The 12,280-nt window shown below is 43.2% G+C and overlaps 1 protein-coding gene across 5 annotated transcripts in view; it reads left to right on the top strand.

Moving 5' to 3' along the window:
• The window catches only part of TAOK1 (TAO kinase 1), a 59,325-nt gene that overhangs the window by 23,161 nt on the left and 23,884 nt on the right, over positions 1-12,280 (top strand). For 3 of the 5 annotated variants that reach the window (XM_006032845.3, XM_025214567.1, XM_025214565.1), the window contains exons 3-8: positions 2,338-2,409; positions 6,813-6,914; positions 8,813-8,858; positions 9,912-10,008; positions 10,592-10,705; positions 11,357-11,448. In XM_006032845.3, the coding sequence (XP_006032907.1) occupies positions 2,338-2,409; positions 6,813-6,914; positions 8,813-8,858; positions 9,912-10,008; positions 10,592-10,705; positions 11,357-11,448 (523 nt within the window). Of the gene's footprint in view, positions 1-2,337; positions 2,410-4,973; positions 5,122-6,812; positions 6,915-8,812; positions 8,859-9,911; positions 10,009-10,591; positions 10,706-11,356; positions 11,449-12,280 lie in introns of all 5 variants that reach the window. The other 2 variants (XM_025214569.1, XM_025214568.1) reach the window with 2 other exon arrangements.

The raw sequence follows: 12,280 nt of genomic DNA on the forward strand, positions 1-12,280 counted from the left end.
TTCAGCACATCAGCATCTCTAGAAACTTGCATTTGATCCAAGTCAGAAATCACATGAGGACCAAATGCCTCTACCAGGACAACTTTCAAGCAGCATGGCTCATGGGGCCATGAAGTCCCATGGTGGAGAACCCATCCTTCCAGGCTCTTCATCCTTCCTCTTTCCTGCACTCTGTGTCTTGAAACATTAATTTGTTTCCTGCTTGTTCTTAACTCACGCATCTGCCCCACATTGACTGTGCTTCTCAGGCTCTGGCAGGTACCAGATTAGACCTGCCTACAAAAGGACAAAGTGTAAGCTTTGTGTGAGGCTGCTCAGATGTGTTTTAGGTCTGGCATAGTTTTTTGCAATGAAGGACTGCTTCCTGTTGATGGGAACGTCATGCTGCTGTCTGGTGTCAATCTTGCAGTTTTCAGCTTCAGCACACAAGCTGAGCATGTGGTTACGATCTGTTTCTTGTTCTTTGGAAATTTCATGAAAGTAATTTTATATAGGAAGCTTTATATGAGAGGCAAATTGTATTCCATACTATTCTACGCTAAAACATGAGAGAGCCCACAAGGGAAAGGAGAATTTTTAAGGTAAGGAAGATGTGTAGGATGAATGAAGTTTAATAGGAAGGATATCTTATTTTTTTTATTTTCCTGCAAAACTAGTCCAATCCCTAGGGCAGTGATTCTCGACCAGGGTGCCACGAGATCCCTTGAGGGGTGCCCCTGTCTGGTTCACCATGCCCGCTCCAGCATCTTTTAGGTCCACGGCATCCCTGCCTGCCTTCCCCCACCCTCTGCTGCCCGCCTCCACACTGAGCAGCGCGCTGTGCTGTAGGCAGGCAGGCGGATGAATGCATGGACAGAGCCAGGTTTTTCAGCCAGCTGCCCCCCGCAGCTTCTCCCACGCTCCCAGGGCCAGCGGGAGGCTCCAGCTGCTGGCATACGCAAGCCCAGGGGAGCAGCCTGAGCCACAGGGACCACCCTTGCCCCTTCACGTATGGCTACCGTCCCCGGCACCAGCTAGATCAGTGTTTCTCAGCCTTTTTATCCACAAGGGAGCTCTCTGTAACTTTTCTGCATGCAGATTCTCAGTCGGCACCCCGGGGTGCCAGAAAATGTCTGGTGGGATGCCTTGAGGCTAAAAAGGTTGAGAAACACTCCCCTAGGGAAATGCTGAAGTTCTCTTATGTTCTGTCAGCAGGATTAATAAGTGGATAATGCAAACTAGTAGGTGTTCTCCAGTCATGCTACAGGCAGCGGCAAAGTGGAGTTAAAAATTTAAAAAAGCATTACCCAGCCTGGTGTCTATAAAACGTCTGCTCTGAGTATTTTTTGCCCCTTATTCCTCTCCCCCATCTATGTGTCTTGTATTGCTGCTCTAGCTACTCAGGTTCTTATGAACTTTGGTACCTTGCCTTCTCCCAGGATCAAGATGCACCCAGATTTTTGTCTGCAGTCTCAAACAGCCTCCCGTGTTTTGGGGGCTCCCAGCCCCTCCTTGTCCCTGCTTTGGTACTTTCGGCAGAGGGCTGACTATGACATTGTTGAGCGATCGCTTCAGCTGGGCGAGGCATTGCTCTTGCCTTCCTCCTCTGTGTGGGCTGTCCACTCCTAGTAACCTTTAACTAGTATGAAAGTAAAGCTTAACCTCAGACATAGGCTTTCTGCATGGCTCTACTATATCAGGCAGGCCCCTCTCTATGTTGTCACCACGCCTTCGTGTATATTGAAACCGTCTGGGTATCTCTGTGGCATGAAAAACCAGGCAGTACAAATGGTAACTACATCAAAGGTGAATCAGTCGGAAACTCAACCCGACACCATCCGCCTTGCTATAAGACTAATTTCCAAACACCACCAGGACTAAAGGATCCAGCATTTATAGCTGCTGTTGGTAATTTTGTCCCTGTAATATCACAGCATGCTTGCTTGTGTTTGGACTGGAACAGGGGTCTGGGCCTGGAGTTTGATTTCTTTAGATCCCTTCAGGAAGGGAGGTGGAGGAGGAGGAGGTTGGCTTTGAGAAGACCTGTGCTGCTTGAAGTGGGAGTTGCTGCAGCAGAGGATGCTCTTTATCATAGAAGCAACTGTGTTCAGCTCTTACAGAGTGTTGGCGGATACCGATGACAGAAAGATGAGTTTGAATACTGCATCCTGCAACCAGGAGTGTGATCTTTATCAGCCTGAAGACGCAGGTTTCTGAATAGATCCGCCATTTGCCATGCTGTAGCAGAAATTTCATCTGACCTCTCAATGTCCAGATGAACTATAAGCCCCTTTTTTGTTTTCTTTACTGGGAGTTTTTGTTGCACAGTAACTCACTCGTGGCATTCTTGTGTTACAGGCACGTGATGTGCGCACCAACGAAGTGGTGGCCATCAAGAAAATGTCCTATAGTGGGAAGCAATCCAATGAGGTATGTGCAATTAAACCCAGACTGCTGCAAGTACTCATTCTGTCTGATGACTCGATCTCATCTGGGCAGTACCCAGAGAGAATCTCTGCCAATCAGTGCAGGTGAATTGTGGTACCGTGTAAACAAGAACATGTTTCTTTCAGCGTTTTGAACATACTTCTGCCTAGTCTGCTCCTGGCAATGTTAAGCACGATTCATTGCATTCAGATAGGAAGAGCCATCTCTTTCGGGACCTTGAATACATAAAGAAAATGATAAAATGAAAATAGTTGGTACCCAGGCCTATAGCATTTTGACTTAATAGCTGAGCTTCCATTCTAGGCTGAAACATTCGATTCTCAATGCCATTAAAAAAAAATCCCTACTCCGTGCTAGGGACAAAGGTTTGCCAGGAATGAGAGCAGTGAATCCAGGAGTGGCGTGGGCTCAGGAGCAAGGCCAGCTTGTAAAATTGAATAGAAGGGGAGTGAGCCTCCCTTTCCTAAACTGTCTGACTGGTTGTGTTTTGGGAAACGTGGTGGAGGTGGAGAAGCTATTATAAATCAAAATCATGATGCGAACATTTTCTGAGATGGGGTGTGAAACAGACTTCGAAGAGGTATTGGTAAGAGCAGGTCTCTGACATGTGAACGTTAAATATTTTAATGTCCACCCCAGACATTTTTTCCCCCAAACATTAACAGAGATCATTAGCTTGAGACTCAAAGTGTTTCTAAGTGCTAACGCATGTCTTCAAATTGAACATTGTCTGAGGCAGTGGGGTCCCAAACTGTGGTCAGGCACGGTAAGTGGCTGTAGCTGTTGCCCGTGCATGTCTGACAAACTGGTGGGGGGAGAAGAGGAAGCAGTTAAAAGTTTGGTGATAAGGATGAGAGGATACCCATGAAGACTGAAGGGTTGGGAGCTACCAGTCTGAGGCATTTTTTAAACATTATTCTCCCTTTGCTGCCCTCTGAAAGGTTTTAAGCACTATCCTGCTCTGACAGATGGGCGAGCTGACCTAACAGTTCCTAACTCTTGCTTTCCATGATCACTGTACCTGTTTTGGCCACCTATACTTTGAAGAAGTAGAGAATGTGTTTGGTTCCTGAGGGATTTCTAATACCTCTCTCTCCTCCTCAGCCCCAAATCCTAGTTCCGGAGCTAAACTTTCTGTACGTCTCTCATTGCCGCAGTAACTTGTTTAATTGTCTACTGATGAAGGTATAATTTGTACCCACTTCTTGTCCTACCGTTTTAATTACTATGATCTATAAATATTTTGTTCACATGAATGAACTATGCATGCCTCACAAATAGCTTCTGATTGTCTTCAATGGGTGTTGGCCTTTATTCTGAAGAAAAAAAATCAGATGGTATTTAACACGCTTTTCTTTCTGCTTCCCTGTATCTTTTGAAGAGGAAAATTTGTTCAGGTGGTAATCTAGCCTCTATAATGTAAATCTCTTTGGGGCAGTCCATTGTCACTTATGTCTGCCTCAGTTTATAGTGGGGTTTTGGCATTGGTTGAGACGGGGCGACCATCTAGGCCAGGAGCATTTTTCATTTAAAAAATAAAGTGAGACACCTTTGGAAACTTGGTTCTGTGCTCATAAGTTGGTCTCAGGTTTTTTCTATATATGACCGATTGAACTTAAAACCAACGTGATTATAGCAATACAACTCCACATATAGGCTGATATTAGGATAGCTGCACCAACTTTCCTGGGTAGGTCATTGCAACCTGCCTTGCCTGATTTGGGTTTTAGCACCTCTAGAAGTATTGACCCAGTAACTGAGCACCTGGTGATAGGTTTGAAAGGAAGGAAGATTGTGGCATCCGTGTAAAGGAGACCTAAGGTCAGTCTATGGGGACACAGTTGGAAGGGTTTGGACAGAGCTTACTGAAGGCAATCAAGTAGAAACCTGTAGGCTTGAGTTGATGGCACAGTTGGATCCCTGGGAAATGTTGAAAAACCTTGAAGCTAAAAAGTGGACTTAACTATTAGCCACAGCTTCTCTGAGTCATAAAGTTTCTATACTTGAAAGCCAGCGAGTGAAGCAAGCAGTGAGGTCTCCTGCACAAGAGTTTTTTAAGAGCTGGGAGCCGATTCCTTTATGATGTTCAGAAAGGACAGGCTGAACACTGATAGGCTTTCTTTTTTCCTACTGTTTTTATACCTTATGATCCTGATAATATCAAGTCTGGTCTTTCCTGTTATCCTAAAGGATTTCTTGGGGTCCAGTTGTCCATGAAGAGACCTGAGATCATAACTGAGTGTTAACATTAGTATTATAACTGAGTGTTTAACGTAAGCTAAGGAAACACATTTTAATCAGCCCACTTCAAAACAAGCCTTTCCTTTCAGTTGTTCAGGTTTTGCTCTCCTGTAAGAGCCACGTTTTATAGTACCCCTGGCTCTCATATCTGAATGCCCTTGTCACCACAAGGCCTTCAGGATCTGAATTGCAGACGTACAAAGCAAGCAGAGAAGAAAGTTGTTTTTGGTCAAGTATTCAAGCTATGCTCATGTCAGCAAAGCAGTACACATGGGCCCTTTTTTTCTTCTTTTATCCCTTTCCAGGTCACCTTTGATCTCTAAGTGCAATGTGAAGGTGCCTGTGATTAGACCTCTTGAGTTTTCCTTTGCAATTTGGACTTTGCATGAATGCAGGATGCCAGCTGGACAACTCTGTGCATAGGTGATGGGGAAATGATACTGCTGGTACAAGGTGTTAACAGTTCTAGAGTCGCCATGTCAATAAAAGGATGCTTTTTGTGGCTTGAGAAATGTTTTTGTCTGCTGTTGTAGATACTCTCTCCATTCACATTTGAAGAACTCTCTTCAAACTTACATTTTCTGTGGCTGTACCCTGGTAGACTGAGGCTTTGTAAAGTAGGCTGCATGGATGTGCCTGTTTTGCACGGCTTTTAGAAAAGGCATAGGTCTTGAGAGGCTGACCAGTATAACAAGTGTCTTCTGGAGATTGCAGCTCCTAATTAGATGCAAGGGCTGCTTGCAGTTTTTTGAGACTTTGTTCAGTGTCAGCCTAAGTGGCACACACTCATCTGGAAATGGAGTCAGTTCAGTAGTTTCAGGTACTCTGCTTGCCTTTGAGAGTCCTTGCCAATAATGTTACTTTTACAATCACATTTTCCTTTTTTTTTTTTTATTAATGCTTTTCTCACCCTGAGGCCACGTGCATGTGGAACAAACAAAAGGGATGGGTGACTAACTGTGGAAAACCGTGAAACTATGTACAAAGTGCTATTAAATCACAAAGTGGGGGGAAGGCGGGGGTAGAAATCAGTTTTCCAGTCTTAAAGTTACAGCCGTGTGCAGGGTGTTACCTTTAGAAATAGTAAGTGCACAGTGTGTACATAGAAGGGTCACTCTTTACGTTTGCAGCATCTCTTTAAAAATATATTGTCCTAGAAGTAGCAGAAATGAACTGTTTGTGATGTTTTCTCTGTAACTCACTGCAAGTAGGTCACTTATCAGTAGGTAAGGCGCTTTCAGAGATTGAAGTGAATACAAGAGAAATGCTATCAAGAACATAGTCAACCGTTTGGTGAGAGGCAAGTTCAGGTGGTTTAGAAGTCATGTACATAGCAGCAGGGCCAGGTCCTAAACCTCCCAGGTTGGGTGTGAATCAGTCAAGAGTGCCGGAGAGGGGTTTCGACTCCCTGCAGGGGGGTTGTAAAGAGGCTGGAGCTGGGCTGTTCTCAGTGGGGGCAGACGACAGAACAAGGAGCAATGGGCTCGTGCTGCAGCAAGGGGAAGCTGAGGTTGGATATTAGGAAAAACTTTCTCACTAGCAGGGTGGGTGGAGCACTGGAACAGGCTCCCAGAGAGGTGATGGAGTCTCCATCCTTGGACCCAGCTAGCGAAGCCTTGGCTGGGATGACGTAGTTGGGGCTGGTCCTGTTTGGAGCAGAGGGTTGGACTAGATGTGACCTCCTGAGCTCCCTTCCAGTCCTCGTTGTCTAGGATTGTAAGAAAGGCATGGTACTCAGCCTGACCTCCTCCTGTTGGGATCTCTGTGTGATATGACTATGAAAACTGGGTCCCCAGAAGGGCCAGCCTGATTTTTTTTTTTTTTTTTTTTCTTTGAATATGGTGTGAGAGATCTCCAGGATCTGTCAGAGCAGTGTGTCCCATGTGTAAAATGGGACGTTAAAGGCTTTACATTTCCATTTGCAAGGTAACTGAAGTTTGCAACCTCCTGTTGAGAGACAGAGAAATGCTGACTCCCGGTATGAATGAAACCCTTGCTTGAATTCGGGGATTGAGAATCCGGAGGAGTGTGCCATTTCCCTCCTCTGTTTGTCTGTGCAAAGTCACTTTCTTTCTTTTTTTTCAGGTTTTTTTTTTTTTTAAGAGTTTTGTAAAGTTTCTTCCTATTCCTTTTCTTTTCTGCAGAAATGGCAGGATATTATTAAGGAAGTCAAGTTCCTACAAAGAATAAAACATCCTAACAGTATAGAATACAAAGGCTGCTATTTGCGGGAGCATACAGCATGGGTAAGCATCTGCTCTCCTCTCTGCACTTCTCTTGTTTCGGTCGAGGGCGAGTGAAATAAAAATAAAAATCTCCAGCTGGCTTTGGGGAGGCACCTGAGCATTTGCATCATACAGAGGCGGATGCATCCAGCCTGGGACCCTTAGCGGTACGCAGCAAGGCTGAATGGGCGCTGCTGGCCTGGGAGATCGAGAGATCCTGAAAATGTTCTGCTTCCTTTGTGCAGGAGTGTGTGGTGTTATTGTCCCCAGCTCCTTTCACTGCTGGATAAAAAACAAGTACTTGGCCTCTTCATTCTCCCTTTGGAAGAGGCAAAATGCATTTATCTAATTTTCTCTATGCCGGAAACAAGTATGACAATTGCATGTGTGTGTTTGAGCTGTTACTTGTCTTTTACAGTTTTTTTTTTCAGAGAGCATTTCATATGCAAGTGGTTAATTGCCTTGTAGTAGAATGGTCAGATTATGCAATTATATTGTAAAGAATCTGCAAGCAATGTTTCGTCACGGTCCATCCTGTAAATTCTTCCCTTTTCAGCAGTCTGACTTCGTTTTCCACCCAATGTCCTTCATTTGTTTTGCCTTTTCATTTTTACAGCATTTGGATGACCTAAAACTGCCTGGCCAGTTCCCTTTTAGCTTTTATATGTTGTTGTTTCAACATTTGGGATAGAAACAGTGTAACAGTGTTACAAAATGTAGGTTAGAAACAGCATAGGGGAATGTGTATACACAAAATTAAAAAGAAACAAAAAAACTTTGTTGGTTTCAATTTCTCATTGCATATGCATTTTTTAGGTAAATAAAGAGGCTGCACTAAGAATCTAATGTCAGGTAGCTTTCAAAGATAAATTGCATAGTACCATTTTATAATAGTTTAATCGCCATGTTTTATGTATTAAACTGTATTAACTTGCAGACAGTATTCCTAAATCAACATTAGTAATGCTATGTGTCATTAAAAGGATACTTTTTTAGAAACTTAATCATAACAATAAATACTGTACAAATAAATGGTTAAATATCCCTTAAATGCTTTGGTAAATCAGCTAAATGTTGTTCAGTATTCCTGGTAAATGTTTAAGTACAATATAAGTTAATAATAGAAAATATATTTGGCTATGAATGTGACTTTGTTACTGCTCAGGTATCTTATTAGCAGCTTTGCTAACTTCAGTGGGAGATGATCTGGTAGAGAGGGAGTATGCAGTGTGAGTAGGGGGCAGAATAGGGCTGTAGGTTGGGAACGATGCTGGATTATAGCAATCATGGATCTGAAAACTGGTATTCTCCTGTTAGGGTTAGTCTACACTAGGCAAGGATTGTCACTGGCAAATCCTGTTAGTATAGGAAACATTTATTCCAGCAGAAACACTTTTATGCCAATATAACTGACCTAGACCAGGGTATTTTCTGCTATAAAACTATCTTGAGGGGAGGAAATCATTTCCATAGCTAACACTGCTGTACCAGCAAAAGTTGCTTGCGTGGAATAGGCTTCAGTCTTAACACTCTTCCTCTGCTGTCTTTATAGTTTATCTCACTGGATATTAACCTTGCCTCTTCCATCATAAACAATATATAAATCCCCTTTTCCTTCCTTTCCTTATTATAGATGCACAATATATCTAAGCACGATTGGAATTTAAACAGAAAGAAAATATGCAAGCATTTGTTTTTTCAAAACCTGCGTTTTGGATCCAAGCATTTTTTTCTGCATATATTTTCTTCAAATATTTATTTTAAAAGCTTGTGAGATGATTAGGACGGTGGTGGCTTTGACTGAATTGCAGGACAAGCTCCTGGTAGAAGATGCTAGCATGCTAAATGAAAGCTGCGCTGTCAACTGTTTGTCTTTCAGTGGTATCTAATAGTTTATTTCATTTTTTTCCCTCACACAGCTTGTTATGGAATATTGTTTAGGATCAGCATCAGACTTACTAGAAGGTATGTCTCAAACATTTCTTTGCTTGGAAGTCATAAATAGCAGATTGCAGGTCACAAAGTTGTTCTGGACTGTTCAGTTTAGTGCTTTTGGGGAGGAATGAAAAGCTGCACTGGCTTGCAGATCTGATGTGGCTGCAGTCGTTGTCCCTATTGCATTAGCTTTCATCCACACAGTTCCAGTCTTCTGGTTCTACCGTAGGATAAGGCTTCAACCAACTGTTCATATTCATTGAATTTGGGATTCTTCTCTTTCTCACCCCCAGGGCTTAATCCACTTGCTTTTATCAAGCATAGGTTTTCTCATCTGCCATGGCAGTAAAGATAACTGGCTCCCTTAGGACTTTTATTAGCTACTCTAGTTTCCCATCAAGCTGTTTAAGAAGTGCTTTCATCAGAAGTGTATTGTGGGCCAGAAGGTTCTTCACCCTGCAACCAGAAGCAGTTACGGCAGGGCTGGGCAAAATGCGGCCCGGGGGCCAGATGCAGCCTGCCAGGCCGTTTTATCTGACCTGCGGGGCCCCTAAAAAATTTAGAAAATTTAATATTAATCTGCCCTGGGCTGTCTGTCACGCGACCCTCAATGGCTTGCCAAAACTCAGTAAGCAGCCCTCTGTCCAAAATAATTGCCTGCCCCATCCTATGGCTTCCTCCACATATGTTTTGCTACTGGTTTTGTAGGTCTTAATGAATGCCCAGAAGTTTGCAGTATGTATGATATTGGTTCATTAGTGGTAAACAAAGTGTTCGATCTCCAATAACTACTTGGTAGGATCTACCTACCAATGCTTTCAGGAATTTAATTCAAAGCCAGCAGAGAGGGCTTTTTGACAGAATGGGTAGCTACAGGATCATAGTCAGAGGACTACATCTGATTGCCCAGTGAAGAATGCACTATAAACATTTTAGAAATTGTTTTGGCTTCTCGCGTTGCTCTCAGGTCTTGTAGCTTACTGTTTTCTGAGTCTGCGTTTGAATATTTGATCGTGTTCGTTGCATGTTGTCAGTACCATTGTTTTCCACAGTACTGAATTTTAAATATGATTTCCCCTGTAGTTCATAAAAAGCCATTGCAAGAAGTGGAAATAGCAGCAATTACCCATGGTGCTCTCCAAGGACTAGCATACTTGCATTCTCACAACATGATCCATAGGTGAGTGCTCACAGCCATACTGTGTCACTGTTACCCTTGCAGGTAATTTATCCTGCTGATTGCATCCTGATCACTTTGGGGATGGAAATGGCACTTCATGTTTGTAAGTAGAGATTTGGTTGCAGTGTCCATATGTTCAGCATTTCATAAAAAATGGTACCATGCTAGGGAGATACCTTTGTATCCCCTTATGTAACATCTCTTAGATCTGCTGTCCATGATTTCTGTAGCAGTCCCTTGATGCTAACAGGCTTTTGCCTTCTTGATATGTTAAAAATCAGTGGTGGTGGATCAGTCCTTAAAGCAGAAAAAACTCAGAGCTGACTAAGCATGTAGATTGCCTGAAGAGCTTGCAGCAGCTTTGGCTTGAAGTTTACATGGTATTTTTTTCCCCGTGCAGGGAAACAAGTACTAAATTTAAAAATTAGTTTTATATGAATAAATGTCTTTGGGAATATAGGGTAGGTAAGGGATAAAGCACTCCAAATAATGTTTAGACTGAAGAACCACTTCATTGTAGCTGTTCTACAGACACTTTCCTTTTCTCAGGGGTGTAATATTAACATTTGTTTTCCATGACCAGAGATATCAAGGCAGGAAACATCCTACTGACGGAGCCAGGCCAGGTGAAGCTTGCCGATTTTGGATCTGCTTCCATAGCCTCTCCTGCCAATTCATTTGTGGGGACGCCATATTGGTAAGGAAAGTCCTTACGTTGTTTCGGCTTTATATCTAATGTGATCAGGCTTTATTTGGATCTACTTGGTAACTGTGGTGAGGATAAAATATACTCCCCAAAAATACCACCTGAGTCAGTGAAGCTTTAGTCTGTTTATCTTTTAAAGAAAGGGAAGTTCAGCGGCTCAGAGCATCTGGCTCTTCAGGTACCTAATGTGCATTTCTTTTTATATGAAAGGGCAGATTCATTGCACAAAAATCTTTGCAGGTATCTCGCAGGGTTTTAATCTCCTTCCCTCCCCCAGCAGTGTTTACACAACCGCGTGCTGCAGTTAACGTGGCTGGAGTTGGTTAGCAGCCAGCTAGGCTGCTGGCAATGTGGGTGGGGCAGGAGGCAGTAAGGCTAATTCAGTGTAACAAATGGGAAGAGCTGGGCACAGGGCACGAGTGGCTCCTGTATGGTGCCCAAGAGGCTGTCGGTGGCACTTAACCAGCTATGTTGTATTCTGCCATGTACCCAGTTAGGATCCAAACCTATGTGTCCTATTCAGCACTTCTTCCCATTGTAGCCATTCAGCTTGGTTTCTGAAATGGTCCATGACATTGAAGTGTTTATTAAAGCATTATTACAAATGCACAGAAGTTTATGAGAATCTCTCTTCTGTTTTAGGATGGCCCCAGAAGTAATTTTAGCCATGGACGAAGGGCAGTATGATGGCAAAGTAGATGTTTGGTCTCTTGGAATAACATGTATTGAGTTAGGTAAGCCGTTTTTCTTAGCACTAGACAGACTTCTTTATGTACAGCTTGTGGCACACGTAGAAGACATTTAATTTCTGCTAGGGGGCATGTTTAAGCTTCATTGTGTAAGTTGGAATTGCTCATACCTAGAGTTTACTTACCTGTGTTTGCCAGGCAAGAAACCTGCATGTACTTCCCTGTCCCCATTTCTTCGGGACAGAATCTTTAGGCTGCAGCGTCTGGCAGTTCTCCCAGTAGCTGAGATTAAATTTCCACTTTGGCGTTCATTGAATCGGAAGATATTTACCTGGACAAGAAAAACAGCAGCAGTTCTAGTGTTAAGGGGTTCTCTGCGCAATGGGAGTCAACCTTGAATTGAAAAGCCTGGTCCGTACAGAGAAACCTTGGAAATAAACCATTAGAAGTACCAAGGCCACAGATGGGATTTAAAAATGAAAAGCAAAATGTTGACATTGAGTTGGGCACAAAGAGTAAAGGTTCCTTGCAGCATCCTATCTGTTAATGGAGCTTGAGCTAAACAAGCAGCTTCGTAGCTAACGCCGGGGATGTTCTCACCCATGACTAAATTTGGCTGGAAGGTGGTGTCCTAAGGAAGACTTGGAATAATCCAGCCTGGAGTTATTAACTCCCTCCCCCAGGAAAGAAATCCTAGCACTGCAGCTGGAACAGGCTCCTTGCAGTAGCATGTCTGCTGGAAAGAGTCAGGGGTGTGTGGCCATTTCCATGTAACACTTACACGGTACAGAAATATCCTCAATGAAGCACATTGCAAAAATAAAGCCCGGTTTGGAACTTCCTGTAAAAAGCCAACCTTTAAAAGCACTTAGACATC

This window comes from Alligator sinensis, unplaced genomic scaffold, assembly GCF_000455745.1.
Source record: "Alligator sinensis unplaced genomic scaffold, ASM45574v1 scaffold1244_1, whole genome shotgun sequence".
Lineage (NCBI taxonomy): Eukaryota > Metazoa > Chordata > Crocodylia > Alligatoridae > Alligator > Alligator sinensis.